The sequence below is a fragment of the Nycticebus coucang genome, chromosome 17, assembly GCF_027406575.1.
Source record: "Nycticebus coucang isolate mNycCou1 chromosome 17, mNycCou1.pri, whole genome shotgun sequence".
Classification (NCBI taxonomy): domain Eukaryota; kingdom Metazoa; phylum Chordata; class Mammalia; order Primates; family Lorisidae; genus Nycticebus; species Nycticebus coucang.
The window spans coordinates 51599943-51619073 of record NC_069796.1 but is presented as its reverse complement, the minus strand read 5'-3'; the positions used below and the strand labels follow the sequence as shown (position 1 = coordinate 51619073).

Here is a 19131-nt window from a genome sequence, read left to right as displayed (position 1 = left end):
TACACAGTTGGCAATCATGCCTGTCCAGTGAAGTCTCTACAAGAGGACAGGTTGAAAGAGCTTCCGGATGGCTGCGTGCGTGGTGGCTCGTCACCCCGGAGGGCACAGAAGCTCTCACCCTTTCCCATACCTCACCCTACGTATCTCTTCATTTGTATCTTCTGTAATATTCTTCATAATAAACTGGTAAATGCATTTCCCTGAGTTCTATTAGCTGCTCTAGCAAGTTAATCAAACCCAAGAGGGGCATTGTAGGAACTCCAATTTTTAGCCAGTGAGAGCATGGGTAAAAACCACGTGGGGGAATGCCTCGGCAGTGGAAGGAAGGGACCGTGCATCCTGTGCAGTGTGACACTATCTCCTCGTAGACAGGATCAGAATTAAACTGGTGGTGTTCATGTAAAAATCACGCAATCATAAAATTGGAAAGGAGAGCTTTATTTCTTATAAAGGGTTACAGCCTGCAAGGTGACCGTTCTGACAGGCTAGAAAGCATAGCCTCAGGCTAAGATGAGATACAGGCACTTTGAGAAAGGGAGGGAAATTTAAGCTGAACAGGTCAGCCAAGTGTACATATTCAACAGGTTATTCAAGAGGAGGTCCATGAATATTCATGAACCTTGCCCTGGTACATGCGTACTGGATAAACATGCATGTTACGTAAGACCCATGTTCAATTTGGGGAGGAGACCTAACATTTAAATCTGGTACAATTAGATCCTTGTGGGTCAAAATGGCTTTTCAGGACACAAGGCGCTCAAGTGCACAGCTTCTATTAAATTGGCTAGAACCAGTCCATCGCCAGTGGGCCATTATCAGGAAAAGGTAACTGCAATCAGTCTCTCATACAACCAAAGCTGTAGTTATGGCTTCTAGGGGTGGGAGTCAGTCTGGAGGTGGATGAGCTGGAATTGTTTTAATATTGCTTATCTCAAGGCCAGTGTTTTTTTAGTTGTTAGAGAGAAAGAAAATCCTTGTAGCAGTCAGAACCTAGTGTAGTTTACTATTTAGGAGTTGGGGTGCGTGACTTAACCCTTGCCTGGTATGGTCTTAGATCCTGTTTATAATTTGGTATTTTACTACCACAAAGAATCGATCCTTTCAGTCTTATGATCTCTCTTTTAACATTAATGCTGGTCAGGTGCTGTATCTAAATCACAAAAGGGAGGTGGTATCATGAGGCATGTCTGGTCTTTTGTCCTGTCATGGCTGGGAAGCCAGTTTTTAAGATTTTCTGGGGTCCACTTGGCCAACATTGCCATGAGGCAATTTCTCCTTTAAGGAAACCACAGCTTTGCTCTAAAGGCCTTTGAACTGATTGGATGTGGCCCATCCACATTATTGAGACTAATCTCTTTTTACTTAAAGGCAACTGATGAGATATTAACCACATTTACAGAACACCTTAACAGCCATACCTAGATTAATGTTTGAGTGAATAGCCAAGTTGATACAAAAAACTAACCACCCCCCTTGTTATGTGGGGTCATCTGGTATGCACAGACAGGGTGGAAGTTTTCAAGGGAAGCAGGTGATTTAGGGAAGGGAGAAAGAAAAAAAAATGTCCTGGTCCCTTTCCTCACAGGAACATCTTGATTCCAGGGATGGTTCTACTGTTAGAATACTCCCCACTAGGAACTTTGTGGCATAAACTAGAAACATTTTAACCTAACATCTTGCAAAGCAATTTGAGTGATGTAAAAAGGGAAAAAAAAAACAAAAAACAAAAAACATAAAAACAGAGACACAAACTGCAACCTCTCAAAAATAAAAAATAAAATTCATTTATTGAAAAGGAAAAGTTTAACACACAATCCATATGCAGAACCCAAAATGAGATCTACAAGCTCTGGCACGATCCACATCTCTACACGTACCATGCCGAGAATACACATCCACGTAGGCGCACAACACACACGTACTTTTTAGTTATCAAGACCTGCTGTACAGCTGTTTTTCTTACTCCTCTCATTCACACATCCACTGACATGCTTTAAAATAGAGTCACCTGATTTTATTATTCACTAAAATAGCTTCCCCAGCACCACCTTGGTTGAAATTAAAGGGCATAGCTCATGACAGGCACCTTCCCCTCATTTCCCACCTCCCTTACTCCAAAAACCTCCCATGAGCACCATTGATATCCCCTGGCCAGGGAATGACCCAGTGGTACAAAACAAAGGGAAGAAATGTAACAGGTTGATGCTGTCACAGCAAACAGTCTTGTAATCAGCCAGACAAACCACCTAAGAGTATTAACCATGATTTCAAAGGCAAATCAAACCCTTCTTTTTCCCCTTATGGTCTCAGAGATTTGTAATGTATTTTGGAAAATTAAATTCTAAGGCAGACTTGAAGTCAACCTCCTAATCATTAAGTCCTGGCACTTGGACTCTGTGTCTCCTCAGACAACATTGTGTTCCCACCAGGAGCCACGGCAGAGGCCTGCCTTAACATCTCTCAGCTACACAATAAACCCATGATACGATCCCTGTGCTGGGACAATGAACAGAGAGAGCTGTAAACAGACATAGATTAAGATTTTTTACATTTCCAAAAAGCATGAGGTGAACATTAGTGTTAAATAGGGATGACAGTCTAAGAAGGGAGAAATTTGAGAAAAAAAGTAAGATGAGAGAACAGGGAGGGAGAAATGATTTTTCTAATGCACTCGTTTGGTATGGACACCTTAAGAGGAGGCATACAACTGCACATTCTACCCATCACAGGGTCAACAGCGAGCAGTTAACATCAGCCAATGAATCTGGCAACAGAGGTGAGTCAGGCAAGAGTGGGTCTAAGCTAAAACATGTCACACCTTTCTACACATCTGGCCAGGATTTGTGCAGATGAAGGGTTCCCAGCAGCTGGACAGCAGCACAATATACATAATGCCACTTGTGAAGGGTGACAACTCCTAGGCAGAGTGAACAGAAAATACCAGGTCACAATCTTCCCAGCAAGTGCTCGCATTGAGGAGAGACACCACCGCTGAGAGCTACCTGCTCACAACAGCAGCATTTGGAGGAGAGAACCACAGGGGGCTCTGAGAAAGCTATTACCTCTGGGCTCATAGAAACTGGGGGGATGGTGGCAGGGGCACAGGGCACAACAGCATCTGCCCAGAAAACCCAGTTTGCCGTTGCTGCAGCAGATACAGCCTAACACTCCAGAAAGCCTTTGCTCTGTAGTTCCACGATCCGATTTCCACCTGTCCTGGTGCCTTTTCACCAGGCAGCAGAGTCAGGGCATGGGGAAAGGCTCAGGCTGTTTCCCAACAGCAGTGGGAAGATTCCAGGGAGGGCTCTCTGCCTCAAGAAGCCCTATCGGTGGCAGAAGAGGAGGGAGGGCTTCCTCCCACAACTTTCCTCTGGCTGACCTTTTCCTTAATGCTCAAGAGCTGCTCAGCTGCACAGCCAAGAAGGCCCTCTGACTGGATCTGCCTTGCCTGGGTCTTCAAAAGGAGCCATGCAGTTAGGCTGTCAGTGTAGCAGGAACACAGGAATAAGATCAAACAGACCAGGACAGATCAGCTTCCAGGATCCTTTAAGCTAGAGGCAGCCCTCCTACACACCAGGCTCTCAGGGCCAAGGGGCTTAAAGCAATAAATAACCTGCAGTTTGCTAAGAGCTGGAGCCAGGGAATCCCAGTATGCCGTTGTCCAGTCCTCAGTTTCCAGCATCGTGGTCCCAATCTCAGAACTCACCCAAACAGGACTGCCTCGAGCAACTCTGAGTACACAGGAGCCTCCACCAAGGAACCTGGGGGCAGTACACAAGTCTGGCCCCTTCAACTGGCACATACCTTTCAATGAAAACAATTCTTAGCACTGCTGGAGGCAGCCAGCTAGGCTATGGGTGGGCCCCCAGAGCCCAAGCTTGGCAACAGGAGATGACAGCACACTTGAGCCCACTTTGGTAATTCCAAGCCTTAGGCTTCAGAGGGTAGGGCCTCTGCTGCTCCCGGCTAGATTCTTGGTCACAAAAGCACCTGTTAGAACCCACCAAACAGCAGAAAAGGTGGGTAGAAAGTGTCACTCTCCTAAGGGAGAACAGTGATGACATCTTCTTAAGTTAATATTATACATTACTAGGCAGGTTAGGACTCACTTCAGTGAGAGTCCCCTTTTCCTGTCCCTTCACCTCAATTCCGCTCTATTGGCTTTGAACAGAAGAGAAAGAAAAAGCTGGGGCCACAACGGAGCCCCTTATGAACTTTGGTGAAACACAAAAAACAAAACCCTGATACATTTTTGCTGCTCTCCCTTAACCAACTGGCAAGGTGAACTTTATCTCCAGGTAAGCAAGAACCTGGTGATGGGAGCGGAGGCGAGAGTCCGCTCTGTACACACACAGCCACGACGCCTGCTCACAGCAGAAGCTGGGTAGTTAATGAACGCCATTCTGAAATACTGCCCACGCCTGGAGGAAAGGAAGAGCAGGCACCCCCAAGCCCAGCAATGCATCCTCCTGCCTTCTCTGCAGTTTGCCCCAAATCTCAGGTCTGGCCTTGAGGTGAGCCGCCCGGGGCTGTTTGCCAGACTCAGGGAGGCACAACTGGGGAGAAAACAGGGGTCCCAATTAGTGTTCAGTGGTTCTTGCCGAAGTTCAGGTCACAGAGGCAGGGTGGGTACTGGTCCTGCCCCATCCCCCCCGATTGTAAACAAGCACCATGCGTAGTGTCAGACCAGCTGCTGTGAAGTTTATGAACTTAATTTCACGCTTTCTGTGCACACTGACCTCAATATCTGATCCGTGGCAACAGTGTGGGTGTCTTCCTTGCATGACAGCCACCAAGGGCTGCCATCCTCTTAGCTCGGTGGGGGCTGAGGCTGGAAAATGGGCCTGAACACAAAGCAACCATTTTCTACATCTCCCACTCAGCCACCCTCCCTCAATCCAGGGTACTCACGAGATTTCCTGAGTCCTCCAATAGCTTTTCAGCATGAGACCAGGCTGGTCAGCGGGAGGCAAAACCCATGCCTCCCAGAGAGGTACACTTTTAGAGGATCCTGATTAAAACCTCTGGGGTCCTCAGCTAAGACTGACATTTCCTGGAGCAAGGTTCTTTTCAGCAGGAGAAGCTGAATAAAAGTTTACTGAGAAAGAAACAGTTCATAATAACCCCAGATCTAGAGACAGAGTCTAAAAACAGAAAGCTAATTTTAAATAACATATAAATACTTTCAGTTTAGGCAGCACTTCATATGTCTTTTAAGAGCTAAAGCAACTAAGAATACAGTGTTGTGACCCATACTGAAGAATCCAGAGAAGAGAAGGTGTTGCCCTGGGGGTCCCAGCAAGTCAGAGAGGAAAGTTAAAAACTCCAGTCTGGTGGGCTGGTTTTAAATCATCTGGTAGGTCCAGCCCCCCAAGACTTGACTAGGGAGAACACTGAGGTACAATATTTGGGAGAAAGATAAGGAAGAGGATCAGCTTTATGAGGAGGGGGAATAGTGCCCACTTATTTCATCTCAGCCTGGCCCAGGAAAGGAGAAGACAAGAGGTGGGGGAGGGGCCCTAAAAGTTTTAAATAAAGTGAGCTGTGCAACAGGAATAATTTGGTGGAGGATGGAGAAGGTGTGAGGGAAAGAACTGAAGAATTCTGGGTTAAAAGAAGTATGAATGAAGGATGACAGCACTGTCACGAAGGTTATCTACCGCAAGTCTGTGCCCCACCCTCTCCTGCCCTCAGGCTTACTTGGCCCAAAGTACCTACGGGCCACATAGAGGGGTTCCCCGACAGTGACCCTGCCTTTCCCCAGAGCCTGGATCAGATCTGAAGCTCTGGGGTCAGATACTGGGGGACGCATTGGGGATGGGGTAGACAGTGCGGAGGTGCACACAGATCATTATATAAAGGCGCGGGTGGCATTGATGAGAGTGGGAGCATTGATTGGCTGGATCAGCTCACTAAGGGCCTCGTAGGTCCCCACCACAAAGCCCACGAAGCCCAGGATGCTGATTAGGGCGTCCTTGGTGATGGTGAGGGGGCTCATGCCCTCTGAGTAGTAGGTGGTGATCTCCAAGAGGGGTGGGATGATGAGGGCCAAGGCGCTGCTGCTCACGGAGCCCACCAGGGAGATGACCAGGTCCAGGCGGGGGATGAGGATGGCCAAGACACCTGCAGGGAGAGAGGACATACCTGTTCAAGACTCCCCAGAGCTGGGAGAGGTCCCCTCCCTGGGCATCAAATTCAGCACCTGTTAAGGGTTAAGAAAACTTAGACATTATCCAGTCTAATCTCCAAGCAATGAATGTCTAGAGGAGTGGAATAACTGGGCATACCACAAGGTCAGTAGAACTGGGATGGGAACCTGGATCTTCTGGCTTGGTCCCCTGGCTTTTAGCTTTCCCTGCTACAGTGCATAACTCCATCTTTCTGAGCAAAAAGGAACCAAATCACATTCCAGGGCAATCTGGTCTCTGCCAAAGAGGGGGGAGTGGACTATGTCTGAGCAACTGCTTTCTTACCACTGAGGACACCTCCAACATGAGCATCTCGACTTGATTAATAACAAACAAAATGGCTGGGGGGAACCCTCGTTTGGAAAAAATACCATGATAAACCATTTCACAAAGCATTTCCAAACAGGCAATAAAGCCAGTTGTTCGTAGGCATCGCTGGACAGATCCTTCCTACACCCACTGACCCTACATTTAACTGATCTTCCCATGGGTGAGCAGAGGCCAGGGCTTCCCAGTTCTATTAAGGATTGTGGGCTCAGGAATTAGACTCTATGTTCACATGCTGCTAGGTGGGTGACACTGGGGAAGCTGGAACTCTTTCTTATTCCCTAGTTTTCTTGTTGGCAAAATGAGGGTACTGACTGCCCCTATGTCACAGAGCTGCCGTCATGATCAAATGAGGCCACACACACACTTAACAACATGTTATCCTCACTAATATTCATCTTGTTGGTCATGAAAAGTGCATCCTTAACTTGTTCATAACCAAATAACAATGTCCTTAGCATTAAAACAGCAATCCAGAGCTTATCTATTACCTCAGTGATTCTTACAAAAGGGCTACATTTTCCATGGGGGGCTTGGCTCTAACTTCCTTTCGTAAATCAAAAATGTGGTCAGGTCACGGTAAAGAAGGCACCGCACTGGGGAGACTGCCAGGGTATCTCCATCCAACAAAGCCAATTTTATCTCCAGTGTCTGAATCACTCGCTGCTGCTTTGGCTGAGCACCAGAAGAAAGGATTGAATTACAGTTAGAGAACAGATTTTATCAGAAACACTTAGTTTTAAACTGGAATATCATTCCCTGCAGTAAGGTGGGAGGCCTGTGGGAACCAAGGCTTAGCAGGGGAGACAGATTCATGACTCCCATCTCACACATACTCTGAAGTCGAGCTGTCCAAGACAGCAGCCCATAGCCATGGGTGGCATTTAAATTTAAGCAAATTAAAATCAAATAAATTCTGTTTCTCACTCACACTAGCCACATTTTAAAGACCCAACAGCCACCGGAGCCTGGTGGCTATTATGCTGAACAGACATAGAACACTTCCACCGCTGCAGAACACCCAGCATTGTCTAGCACTGTTGGGGTAATCTGCCCCATATGTGGGCATAGATAAGAACCCCACAACAGTATCACAGTTACTGTGGGACGAGAAGCCCAGAGGGTAAAATGATAGAAAGTGCCAGCACTGGCACTAGGATCCAGGACCTCAAGCCCCTGGTACAGTAACCTCATCGACCTGATGAGGACAGAAAGGCAGGACCCACGGAAGGAGGGAGGCAAGTGTCTGCTGGATCAGCAGAAAGATCCTGTCTGTGAAGCAATGGGGAGGTAGATACCCAGGTTAGCTTTCCCAGGGACAAACCACAAGGGTTTGGCAGAGACTCCAGCATACACTCAGCCCTGACCTCTTTCTGCTTTGTCAAAGGGAATTGGACAGGGATTCAAAGCCTAATAACTAAGGGGTCCAAGGATATGGAGCCTCACATCCACCTCTGCCACAGTTTGGTATCCAGGGGCAATCCTTTCTTCCTATTTCTTATGTTCATCAACCCTAATGGCAATTCCTAATAACATCTTCACTGATCTCAAGGCTTTGGAAAATTAAAAGTAGTCTGTTTCAGCTCTTTTTTTTTGCAGTTTTTGACCCGGGCCAGGTTTGAACCCACCACCTCCAGTATATGAGGCCGCCGCCCTGCTCCTTGAGCTACAGGCACAGCCCTTTTTTTTTTTAGGCAGAGTCTCAAGCTGTCACCCTTGGTAGAGTGTCGTGGCATCACGGCTCACACCAACTTCAAACTGTTGGGCTCAAGCGATTCTCTTGCCTCAGCCTCCCAAGTAGCTGGGACTACAGGCGCCTGCCACAAGACCAAGCTATTTTTCGGTTGTAGTTGTTGTTGTTTGGCAGGCCCGGGGCAGATTTGAACTGGCCAGCTCCGGTGTATGTCTGGCACCCTACCTGCTGAGCTACAGGTGCTAAGCCTGTTTCAGCTCTTAATTATTTCTAAGTAAACAGAGTGAGTGACATCCCTCAAATCTTGAGGGGGAGAATTTGAGGGAAAAAAATTGGAAGTATTGGCTCGGCGCCTGTAGCTCAAGTGGCTAAGGTGCCAGCACCATACACCAGAGATGGCAGGTTCGAATCCAGCCCAGGCCTGCCAAACAAAAGTGACAACTACAACCAAAAAATAGCCAGGTGTTGTGGCAGGAGCCTGTAGTCCCAGCTGCTTGAGAGGCTGAGGCAAGAGAATTGCTTAAGCTCAGGAGTTGGAGGTTGCTGTGAGCTGTGATGCCACAGCACTTTACCCAGGGTGACAGCTTGAGGCTCTGTCTCAAAAAAAAAAAAAAATTGGAAGTATTATAAAAATTGTAGGTTGTTGATGAAATGGCATTCCCACAATGGGTGATCTAATACTCAGCAAGAGCTGATCTGTGTGACCCACACTAAGACATTTGCCCTCTCTGGAGCCTGGTTCTCCATGTGCCTAAGGTCAGCCTCAAAGTGATGGCCCTGGGTGTTCCAGGGGGTTGGAAAGTGCACTAAGACGGCAGTAGGAGAACCATACCCCAGGGAGAGGTGCTCAAGGACTGCAGGCTCCAGACTCAGAATGTCCAGGCTCCAATCTCAGCTCTACCACTATGTGGCTAGTTACTCAAACTCTTTGAGACTCACGTTCCCAACTACTAAATAGGACTGGTCAGATGCGATCACTCATGGAAAGAATGCAGAGCACTAAAAGCACATAATAAATGCTTCAGTGTTTACTAGTATCACTACTAGCCCCTGCCTGATAAGTTTTGTGGCCCCGAGCAAATCAGTTTACCATTTTCAGCCTCAATTCACCTCCCATTGAAAAGTGGTGACTATTACTACTGATGACCACTGAAGTCTCACCCAACCCTGGAACCCCAAGGAACTGTACAACCCAGTCTGGGTCCCTTAGGATGTGTCCTGGGATATTCCCCTCATCTCACTGATAAGAGGAGAGCTGATGTGCGGCTCCAGACCACACAGCAGAGCGATGGGGCGACCTTCCTAGAACTCAGGGTTGTCCAGAAAGGTAGCTTCTAGCCCACCTGGGTTTGCATCAATAGAGGCAGTGTGAGCTATTCCTCCAGTGCCAGCCACTTCAGCACCTCCACTGAGGAGAAGGGAGGATACATTATCAGAGACAATGAACTCCTGGCAGAAGACAAGTCAGACAACGGGCCCTCCCCTCCCCGCCCTGAGAGTCAGTCACCTCCTTACTCTCTCTCACATTGCGTGGGAGGTCACGTGGGCCGTTCATCAAAGAGCTAAGTGGAATCAGATATGCTCCACTCTGTGATAAGAGTTAAACAGAATACAGACAGAAGTGTGAAGATCAGAATCTTTTCTTAGATTAGGTAGAGGCCTTCTATTTCATCATGATGTTTTTTAAGTAATGTAACAACTTGTTCTTATTCTTACTACTATGTAAGATAAGTATGTCTCATAAAAATATTCTTTTTTTCAACTAGACTCTAATATTTATTTATAGTATTTTTTCTTTAGAGATAAAATATGCATATAATGAAATGCACAAATCTTACATGTACCATTCAGTAAATTCTAACAAATGCACATACCCTTGTAAACAATACTCCCGGCAGCACAGAACATCACCATCAGCCCAGAAAGTCTCCTTGTGCAGCTTCCCAGTCGATCCACCTCCCTTCCCACCAGGCAATCACTGTTCTGAATGTTCTCGGCTGAAATTAGTTTCAACCTATTCTAGAATGTAGTATAAACAGAATCATTGAGTATGGATTCTGGCGTAGCAGCATTAGAATTCAAAAAGCTGCCCAGGTGATTCTAGTCTGGGAATCTTTGCTGTTGCTTAGGCCTTTTCTCACATTCCACATGACAACAATTTGGTATTTGCCTAAGGTTACAGCTAACTGGCTACAGAGCCATGGCTGGAACACAGGTCTTCTTGCTATCAGCCCTCTGTTTGCTATACAACAAAGTTTTTCTGGGAAAATAGCATCCATCAGAATCTCTGGAGGACCATAAATCTGGGACGAAGCGCAATTATGTGCATTTCTTTTTTTTATTGTAATTTTTTTCTTTTTTTTATTGTTAAATCATAGCTGTGTACATTAGTGCAATCAAGGGGTACAATGTGCTGGTTTCTTATACAATCTGAAATATTCTCATCAAACTGTTCAATGTAGCCTTCATGGCATTTTCTTAGTTATTGTATGTAAACATTTGTATTCTGCATTTAGTAAGTTTTGCCTGTACCCATTCTAAGATGCACTGTAAGTGTGGCCCCACCTATTGACCTCCCTCCACCCTAACCTCCCCCCTCCCTTCCCCTTCCTTAGCCCTTTCCTCATAGTCTTGTGCTATAGTTGTGTTATAGCCTTCATGTGAAAGCTATACTATAGCTTCATAGTAGGGCTGAGTACATTGGATACTTTTTCTTCCATTCCTGAGATACTTTGCTCCATCCATGTAAACATGAAAGAGGTAAAGTCTCCATCTTTTTTAAGGCTGCATAGTATTCCATGGTATACATGCACCACAATTTGCTAGTCCATTCGTGGGTCGATGGGCACTTGGGCTTCATCCATGACTTAGCAATTATGAATTAGGCTGCAATAAACATTCTGGTACAGATGTCTTTGTTATATTGTGATTTTTGGTCTTCTGAGTATAAACCTAGTAAAGGAATTTTTTTTTTTTTTAAGAAAACAATTTTATTCACAATAACATCAAAAACAATAAAAAATTAAGACCTAAATTTAATAGAAGTACAAGTCTTGTATACTGAATATTAAACACCATTGCTGAGAAATTAAAGATCTAAATAATTTTTATGTCCATGAATTGAAATAGTTGATACTTTCTTTTTTTTTTTTAATTTTTATTTTTTTAACTTTTTTTTTTTATTGTTGGGGATTCATTGAGGGTACAATAAGCCAGGTGACACTGATTACAATTGTTAGGTAAAGTCCCTCTTGCAATATGTCTTGACCCCATAAAGTGTGACACACACCAAGGCCCCACCTCCCTCCCTCCTTCCCTCTTTCTGCTTCCCCCCATAACCATAATTGTCATTAATTGTCCTCATATCAAAATTGAGTACATAGGATTCATGCTTCTCCATCTAGTAAAGGAATTATAGGATTGAATGGCAGGTCTATTTTTAGGTCCCTAAGTATTCTCCAAACATCCTTCCAGAAGGAACGTATTAGTGTGCATTCCCATCAGCAGTGTAGAAGTGTTCCCTTTTATCCACATCCACGCCAACATTTCTGGTTTGGGGATTTTGTTATGTGGGCTACTCTTACTGGGGTTAGGTGATATCTCAAAGTAGTTTTGATTTGCATTTCTCTAATGATTAAGGATGATGAGCTTTTTTTGATGTGTTTGTAGATCGTGCGTCTGTCTTCTTTAGAGAAGTTTGGCTTCAATCCCTTGCCCACCTGAGATGGGATCACATGTTCTTTTCTTGCTAATATGTTTGAGTTCTTTGTGGATTCTGGTTATTAGACTGTTATCGGAGGTATAACCTGCAAATATTTTCTTCCATTCTAAGGGCTGTCTGCTTGCTTTACTTACTATGTTCTTGGCTGTGCAGAAGCTTTTTAGTTTGGTCAGGTCCCAGCAGTGTATTTTTGATACTGCTTCAATTGCCTGTGGAGTCCTCATAAAATATTCACCCAGGCTGATTCCTTCAAGAGTTTTCCCTGCACTTTCTTCAAGTATTTTTATAGTTTCATGTCTTAAGTTTAAATCTTTTATCCAGTGAGAGCCTATCTTAGTTAATGGTGAAAGGTGTGGGTCCAGTTTCAATCTTCTACAGGTTGACAGCTAGTTCACCCAGCACCATTTGTTAAATAGGGAATCTTTTCCCCACCCAATGTTTTTAATTGGCTTGTCAAAGATCAAATAACGGTAAGTAGCTGGATTCATCTCTTGGTTCTCTATTCTGTTCCAGACATCTACTTCTCTGTTTTTGTGCCAATACCATGCTGTTTTGATCACTATCGATTTATACTACAGTCTCAGATCTGGTAGCGTGATTCCTCCTGGGGTGTTTTTATTGCTGAGTAATGTTTTGGCCATTGGAGTTTTTTTTCTGATTCCATATAAAACAAAGTATTATTTTTTCAAGATCTTTAAAATATGACAATGGAACTTTAATAGGAATTGCATTAAAATTATCTATTGCTTTGGGTAGTATAGACATTTTAATGATGTTGATTCTTCCCAGCCATGAGCATGGTATTTTTTTCCATTTGTTAACATCTTCAGCTATTTATTTTCTTAAAGTTTTATAGTTCTCTTTGTAGAGATCTTTCACGTCCTTTGTTAGGTATACTCCCAAATATTTCATCTTCTTTGGCACTACTGTGAAAGGAATAGAGTCCTTGACTGTTTTTTTGTCTTGGTTATTGTTGTTATATATAAAGGCTACAGATCTATGTGTGTTGATTTTGTAGCCTGAGACATTGCTGTATTCTTGATCACTTCTAAAAGTTTTGTAGTAGAGTCCCTAGTGTTTTCCAGATATATGATCATGTCATCTGCGAAGAGTGAAAGTTTGATCTCTTCTGACCCTATGTGGATACCCATGATCACCTTTTCTTCCCTAATTGCAATGGCTAAAACTTCCATTACAATGTTAAAGAGCAATGGAGACAATGGGCAACCTTGCCTGGTTCCTGATCTGAGGGGAAATAATTTCAATTTAGCTCCATTCAATATGATATTGGCTGTGGGTTGGGTTTGCTGTAGATGGCCTCTATTTAAGAAATGTCCTTTCTATACCAATTAAGTGTTCTGATCATGAAGGGATGCTGGATATTATCAAAAGCTTTTTCTGCATCAATTGAAAGAATCATATGGTCCTTATTTTTTAGTTTGTTTATGTGCTGAATTACATTTATAGATTGACATATAATACCAACAAACATAAAATAACGTAAGTTGAGACCCTGGGATAAATCCCACTTGGTCGTGGTGTATAATTTTTTTTGATGTGATGTTGGATTCTGTTTGTTAGGATCTTATTGAGTATTTTAGCATCAATATTCATTAGTGATTTGGTTTATAATTTTCTTTTCTTGTTGGGTCTTTCCCTGGTTTGGGGATCAAGGTGATGTTGCTTCATAGAATGTGTTGGATAATATTCCTTCTTTTTCTATATTTTGGAAGAGGTTTAGTAATATAAGTACTAGTTCTTCTTTAAAGGTTTGGTAGAATTCTGACATAAACCCATCTGGTCCTGGGCTTTCTTTTTAGGGAGATTTTGTATAGTTGATGCTATTTCAGAACTTGATATAGGCCTGTTCAACATTTCCACTCCATTCTGGCTAAGTCTTGGTAGGTGGCGTACTTCCAGGTATTGGTCAATTCCTTTCAGATTTTCATATTTCTGAGAGTAGAGTTTCTTGTAGTATTCATTAAGAATTTTTTGAATTTCTGAGGGGTTTGTTGTTATTTCATCGTTACCATTTCTGATTAATGAAATTAGAGATTTTACTCTTTTTTCATGCTTAGGTTGGCCAAAGGTTTATCTATTTTATTGATCTTTTCAAAAAGCCAACTTTTGGATTTATTGATCTGTTGTATAATTCTTTTGTTTTCGATTTCATTTAATTCTGCTCTGATTTTGGTTATTTCTTTTCTTCTACTGGGTTTGGGGTTGGAGTGTTCTTCCTTCTCCAGTTGCATGAGATGTCCCATTAAGTTATTAACTTCCTCTCTTTCCATTTTCTTGAGGAAGACTTGCAGTGCTATAAATTTCCCTCTTAGGACTGCCTTTGCAGTATCCCACAGGTTCTTGTAATTCATGTCTTGATTGTTGTTTTGTTCCAAAAATTTGGTGATTTCCTTCTTAATCTTGTCTATAACCCATCTATCCTTCAGCATAAGGTTGTTTAGCTTCCATGTTTTTGTGTGGGTATGCATGTTCCTGTTGTTATTGAGTTCAACTTTTATTCCATGATGGTCTGAGAAGATGCAAGGAATCATTTTTATTTTTTTTAATTTGCTGAGGTTAGATTTGTGGCCTAGGATGTGGTTGATTTCGGAGTATGTTCTGTAGGCTGATGAGAAAAATGTGTATTCAGTTTTCTTGAAATGAAATGTTCTTTAGAGGTCTGTTAAGTCCAGATGTTGAATGGTTAAGTTTAAATCTAAAATTTGTTTGCTTAGCTTCTTTTTGGAGGATCTATCCAGCACTGCTAAAAGGGTATTAAAATCTCCAACTGCTATGGAACTGGAGGAAATCAAGTTGCTCATGTCTGTTAGAGTTTCTCTTATAAATTGAGGTGCATTTAGTTGGGTGCATAAATATTAATAATTGAAATCTCATCATATTGAGTATTACTTTTAACAAATATGACATGTCCATCCTTATCCTTTCTTATTTTGGTTGGTTTAAAGCCTATTGCATCTGCGAATAGGATTGCAATGCCTGCTTTTTTCTGCTTTCCATTTGCCTGGAGTATAGATGACCATCTCTTCACCTTGAGTCTATATTTGTCTTTTAATGTAAGATGAGATTCTTGTATGCAGCAGATATCTGGCTTGAGTTTTTGTATCTAGTCAGCCAACCTGTGCCTCTTTAGAGGACACTTTAAACCATTCACATTAAGTGAGAATACTGATAAGCCTTTCGAGAGTCCGGTGGACATTTTTAATCCTTTTGCGATTGTGGAAGTTGGAATTTGATCAAAATTTTCTGGGTGGGTTTACTTTTATGGTGGAGAATTATGCTGGTCTTCGTGGAGGATAGGTCTGAGAATATCCTGGAGAGCTGGTTTAGTTATGGCAAATTTCTTCAACATGTGAATGTCATTGAAGTATTTAATTTCTCCTTCATGAATGAAACTCAGTTTAGCTGGGTACAGGATCCTGGGTCGAAAGTTATTTTGTTTTAGGAGATTAAAGGTGGATGACCATCCTCTTCTAGCTTGAAAGGTTTCAGCAGAGAGATCTGCAGTTATTCTAATATTTTGCCCTGGTAGGTGATGGTTTCTTTCGTCTAGCTGTTTTCAGAATTTTCTCCTTCATATTAACTTTAGTGAAGTTGATTATGATGTGTCTGGGGGATGTCTTATTTGGGTTGATTCGTGCTGGAGTTCTGAAACTGTCTGCTATCTGAATTTTAGAATCTCTTGGCATGTCTGGACAGTTCTCCTTCATAAGCTCATGGAGAAGAGACTCTGTGCCTTGTGAAGCCACTTTGTCACTTTCAGGGATCCCTATACGATGAACATTGGTTTTCTTTGAATTATCCCAGAGCTCTCTGAGAGAGTTATCTGTTTTTGCCCTCCATTTCTCTTCCTCTTTGAGAGTTTGGGAGCGTTCGAAAGCTTTGTCTTCAAGGTCAGAAATCCTTTCTTCTGCTTGCTCCGTTCTGTTACTGAGGGATTCAACTGTGTTTCTCAGATCTTTGAGGGCTGCAACTTCTTGTCTCAATGTGTCAAAATCTTTGGTCATTTGGTCTTTGAATTCATTGAATTCTTGAGATATCTTTTGGGTTACTGCTTAGAATTCTGATTCGATCTCATTTGCTATCCAGATTCTGAATTCGATTTCTGACATCTCAGCTATTTGTTTGTGCATGGGATCTTGTGCTGTGTCTGCCCCATTGATCCTTGGGGCAGTTGATCTACTCTAATTATTCATATTGCCAGAGTTTTTCTGTTGATTTTGCCTCATGATTATTTTTCACCGTTGGCTCTGGCCGTCCTCAGAGTTGGGGAGGTTTCTCTCCAAGATTAGACCTCAGCGGGATCACTCTATTTTTGCTGGATCTTTGTATGGAGTGGCCCTGTGTAGTTCCTCTGGGTTTGCCCCAGCCAGGGAGTTCTGGTTATGGAAGCAGCTCTGGAGTGTGATACACCTGGATCCAGCAACAGGGCAGAAGGTGGTGTGCACGGTTCTTGGAGTGCCTGGTGCCCAGTGACTTTGGCACAGAGAGCCCAAGGCTCCAGCAGTCTCTGGCCAGGAGAAGGGCTCTGCACAGAGGCAGGGAGGGCTTGGAGGGCACCCGGCTACCAGAGTACCTGGCCAGATGAGTGGGCCGGCGTGGAGGAAGGGAGGGTACGGGAGGGAGGACACAGGGTTACGCGGTTCCCGCAGTTCCTGGTCAGGGCATGCGGAGGCCCAGCGGATGAGCGTCACGGTGCAGCTCTTATGGAGGTCCAGGCGGTGCCAAGCCCAGGAGTTTGAGGTTGCTATGAGCTGTGACGCCATGGCACTCTATCCAGGGCAACAGCCCAAGGCTCTAGTGTGCCAAAACCGGTCTCACTCTGCCCCTGAGGGTTAAGGCTGTAAGGCAGCTCAGTCCCCACCTTTAGGCTGCTCAGTCACTAGGTTACTAGCTCCTGCACCATCCTTGCTCTGAGACCCTGAGAGTGGAGCTTGCTGGAGCAGTTCTCTCACACTGGCTCCCTGCGGCCCACAGCTGAATACTATTAGCTCTGTCCAGCTCAGCAGCTCAGTCTGGGGCCCTAGACAATGCCCAAAGTTCTCCACACTCCTGCTGAAGCTCTCCCCAAGGCAGTTCAACTGAGTGCCAAGTCCTAAAACACTGAAACAGTTCACAGGTAAGGCCTTTCTGGTTTGTAGTCTCACTGCTGCTTGTACTTACAGCTGCTGGCAGGATTAGGTCAATCGAACACATGCAACCACTTTCCAGTTTTCCACTGTTTTTGTCCTCCTCTTGAGGTCCAGAAGTCCCTTGCTGACTGCCTGTATCCTCAAAGGGATGATTATAGGTAGATCCCACCAGCCAGAGATGCCAGATCTCCCCAGACTCACCATGCCCAGTTGCAGGGAAGCTGTTACTCGGCTGCCATCTTGCTCCACCCCCTGTCTATTATCCTCATAAAAATATTCTTAATGGAGGCCAAGTGCAGTGGCTCATGATTGTAATCCAAACACTTTGGGAAGCTGACGTGAGAGGATCACTTGAGGCCAGGAGTTGGAGACCAGCCTGAGCAAAATAGGAAGATCCTTTCTCTACAAAAATTAAAATAATTAGCCAGGCACAGTGGCATGTGCCTATAGACCCAGGTACTCAGCAGGCTGAGGCAGAAGGATCACTGAAGCCCAGGAGTTTGAGGGTAAGTGAACTTGAACTTACAGAGTGAGACACTGTCTCAAAAAAAAAAAAGAGGAAAAGAAAATTCTTAATAGAGATTTTAAAAAGAGGCAAACTTTTCTCTTCTCTTAAATCTAAGACCACAGGGCTGCAAATGGAAGTCCCTTTTCCTGTCCTAGCTGGACTGGACATCACAACTGAACCCTAAAGACTGACAATGGAGAAGCCAAGCAAGAAGAATGAGCCTTCCACCACCACAGTAAGGGAAGGGGAAGAGAAGGATGCCCAAACCAAACTAGCAGAAAAATCCCCCAGAGTTCAGTAGCAGGGGTGCCTGTTTTGCCATTTGAAATGGCTTTAACTTAATCACAGAGGCAAAGTAATCAACTACTTAGGAAGATATAGGGGCAACTAAGACCCCTTCTAGCGCTAAATGTCTTTAACTTAATAAAATAGAGACCTAGGGAAGCGGCCAACTGAGAACACACCTAACCCTACTCTACCTTACTCCTCCTGTAAAAAAAAAACAAACAGCAAAAAAACAAAACACCCCCATCTAAAGAGGAAGAGCGCATACTAACTGCAGTTCCACAGCTCTTACAGGAGCTCAGCTGCGCCATGTACAGAGAGGGAGGGAATTGGGGACACCTAAACCAGACCACACGATTTCTCAAGAGGGCTCCAACGGAATTATAAAACAGGTTCCTTTCAGGCTAAGAGGTCCTAAGAATCTGATCTTTAAACTGCTGAAGCAACCTGAGGCAAACGGTCATATTCAAAGAAGGAAATGACTGGGATCCTGGGGCTGTGGTTTTGGACCAGCATCAGGAAGAGCTGACTTATGCATGAGAAAAGAGAAAGCACTTACAAGAACAAATATACACTCACAGAAATACCTCAGACATTTGGTGCTCTTGGGCTGGGGAGTTCTTTCTTCTATTTTATTAGGATCAACGCTGATAAAACCTACCATGTGACTTTTAAATGTCTAGATACCTGTCTAAAATTAATATTCGTCTTGGACAGATATAAAATTTGATTGGGGGGATAAAAATAAAGAATTAATGAAAGCAAGGGTAACAACTTACCTGTCCAAGGAGTATTTTGGTAAATATTATTCACAGTAAAATTTAATATCATGTATTTAAGAAGTTATTAATGAAGAATATGTATATTCCTGATATAAGATCAAATAAAATCCGAAAGACAAAGTTATATGTGTACCATGATTGGAATTATTTTTACAATGCACTCATGAAAATTAAGGTACAGAAGATAAAATACAAAAATCCTAATTACTTTGTTAAGTTAGTAAGATAGTAAGAATTTCTACTACTTTTATTCCCAAATGCTTTAACATTAGCTTTTTTTTTTTTTTTAAAGCAATACCTTTGTAGAAATTTAAAATCAAATTCAAAGTAGCTACGTAAAATTTTGGAGTTGGAAGAAACCTCAGCAATCAGACGCCCTTCCTATCTTACAGGGCCTTGTTAGGGTTCCTAGCAGGGGGAGCCCCAAATTGCACAGCTAATTAATGATGCTGCCCTTCTTCTCTGCAGTCTCAAGTC

The 19131-nt window shown here is 43.6% G+C and overlaps 1 protein-coding gene across 5 annotated transcripts in view; it reads right to left on the bottom strand.

The window, feature by feature from the left end:
- Positions 1 to 445: 445 nt before the first annotated feature.
- The window catches only part of SLC36A1 (solute carrier family 36 member 1), a 53746-nt gene continuing 35060 nt past the window's right edge, over positions 446 to 19131 (bottom strand). For 3 of the 5 annotated variants that reach the window (XM_053567104.1, XM_053567103.1, XM_053567101.1), the window contains exon 11: positions 446 to 6202. In XM_053567104.1, the coding sequence (XP_053423079.1) occupies positions 5913 to 6202 (290 nt within the window). In that variant the 3' untranslated portion in view covers positions 446 to 5912. The remainder of the gene's footprint in view (positions 6203 to 19131) is intronic. The other 2 variants (XM_053567102.1, XM_053567106.1) reach the window with 1 other exon arrangement.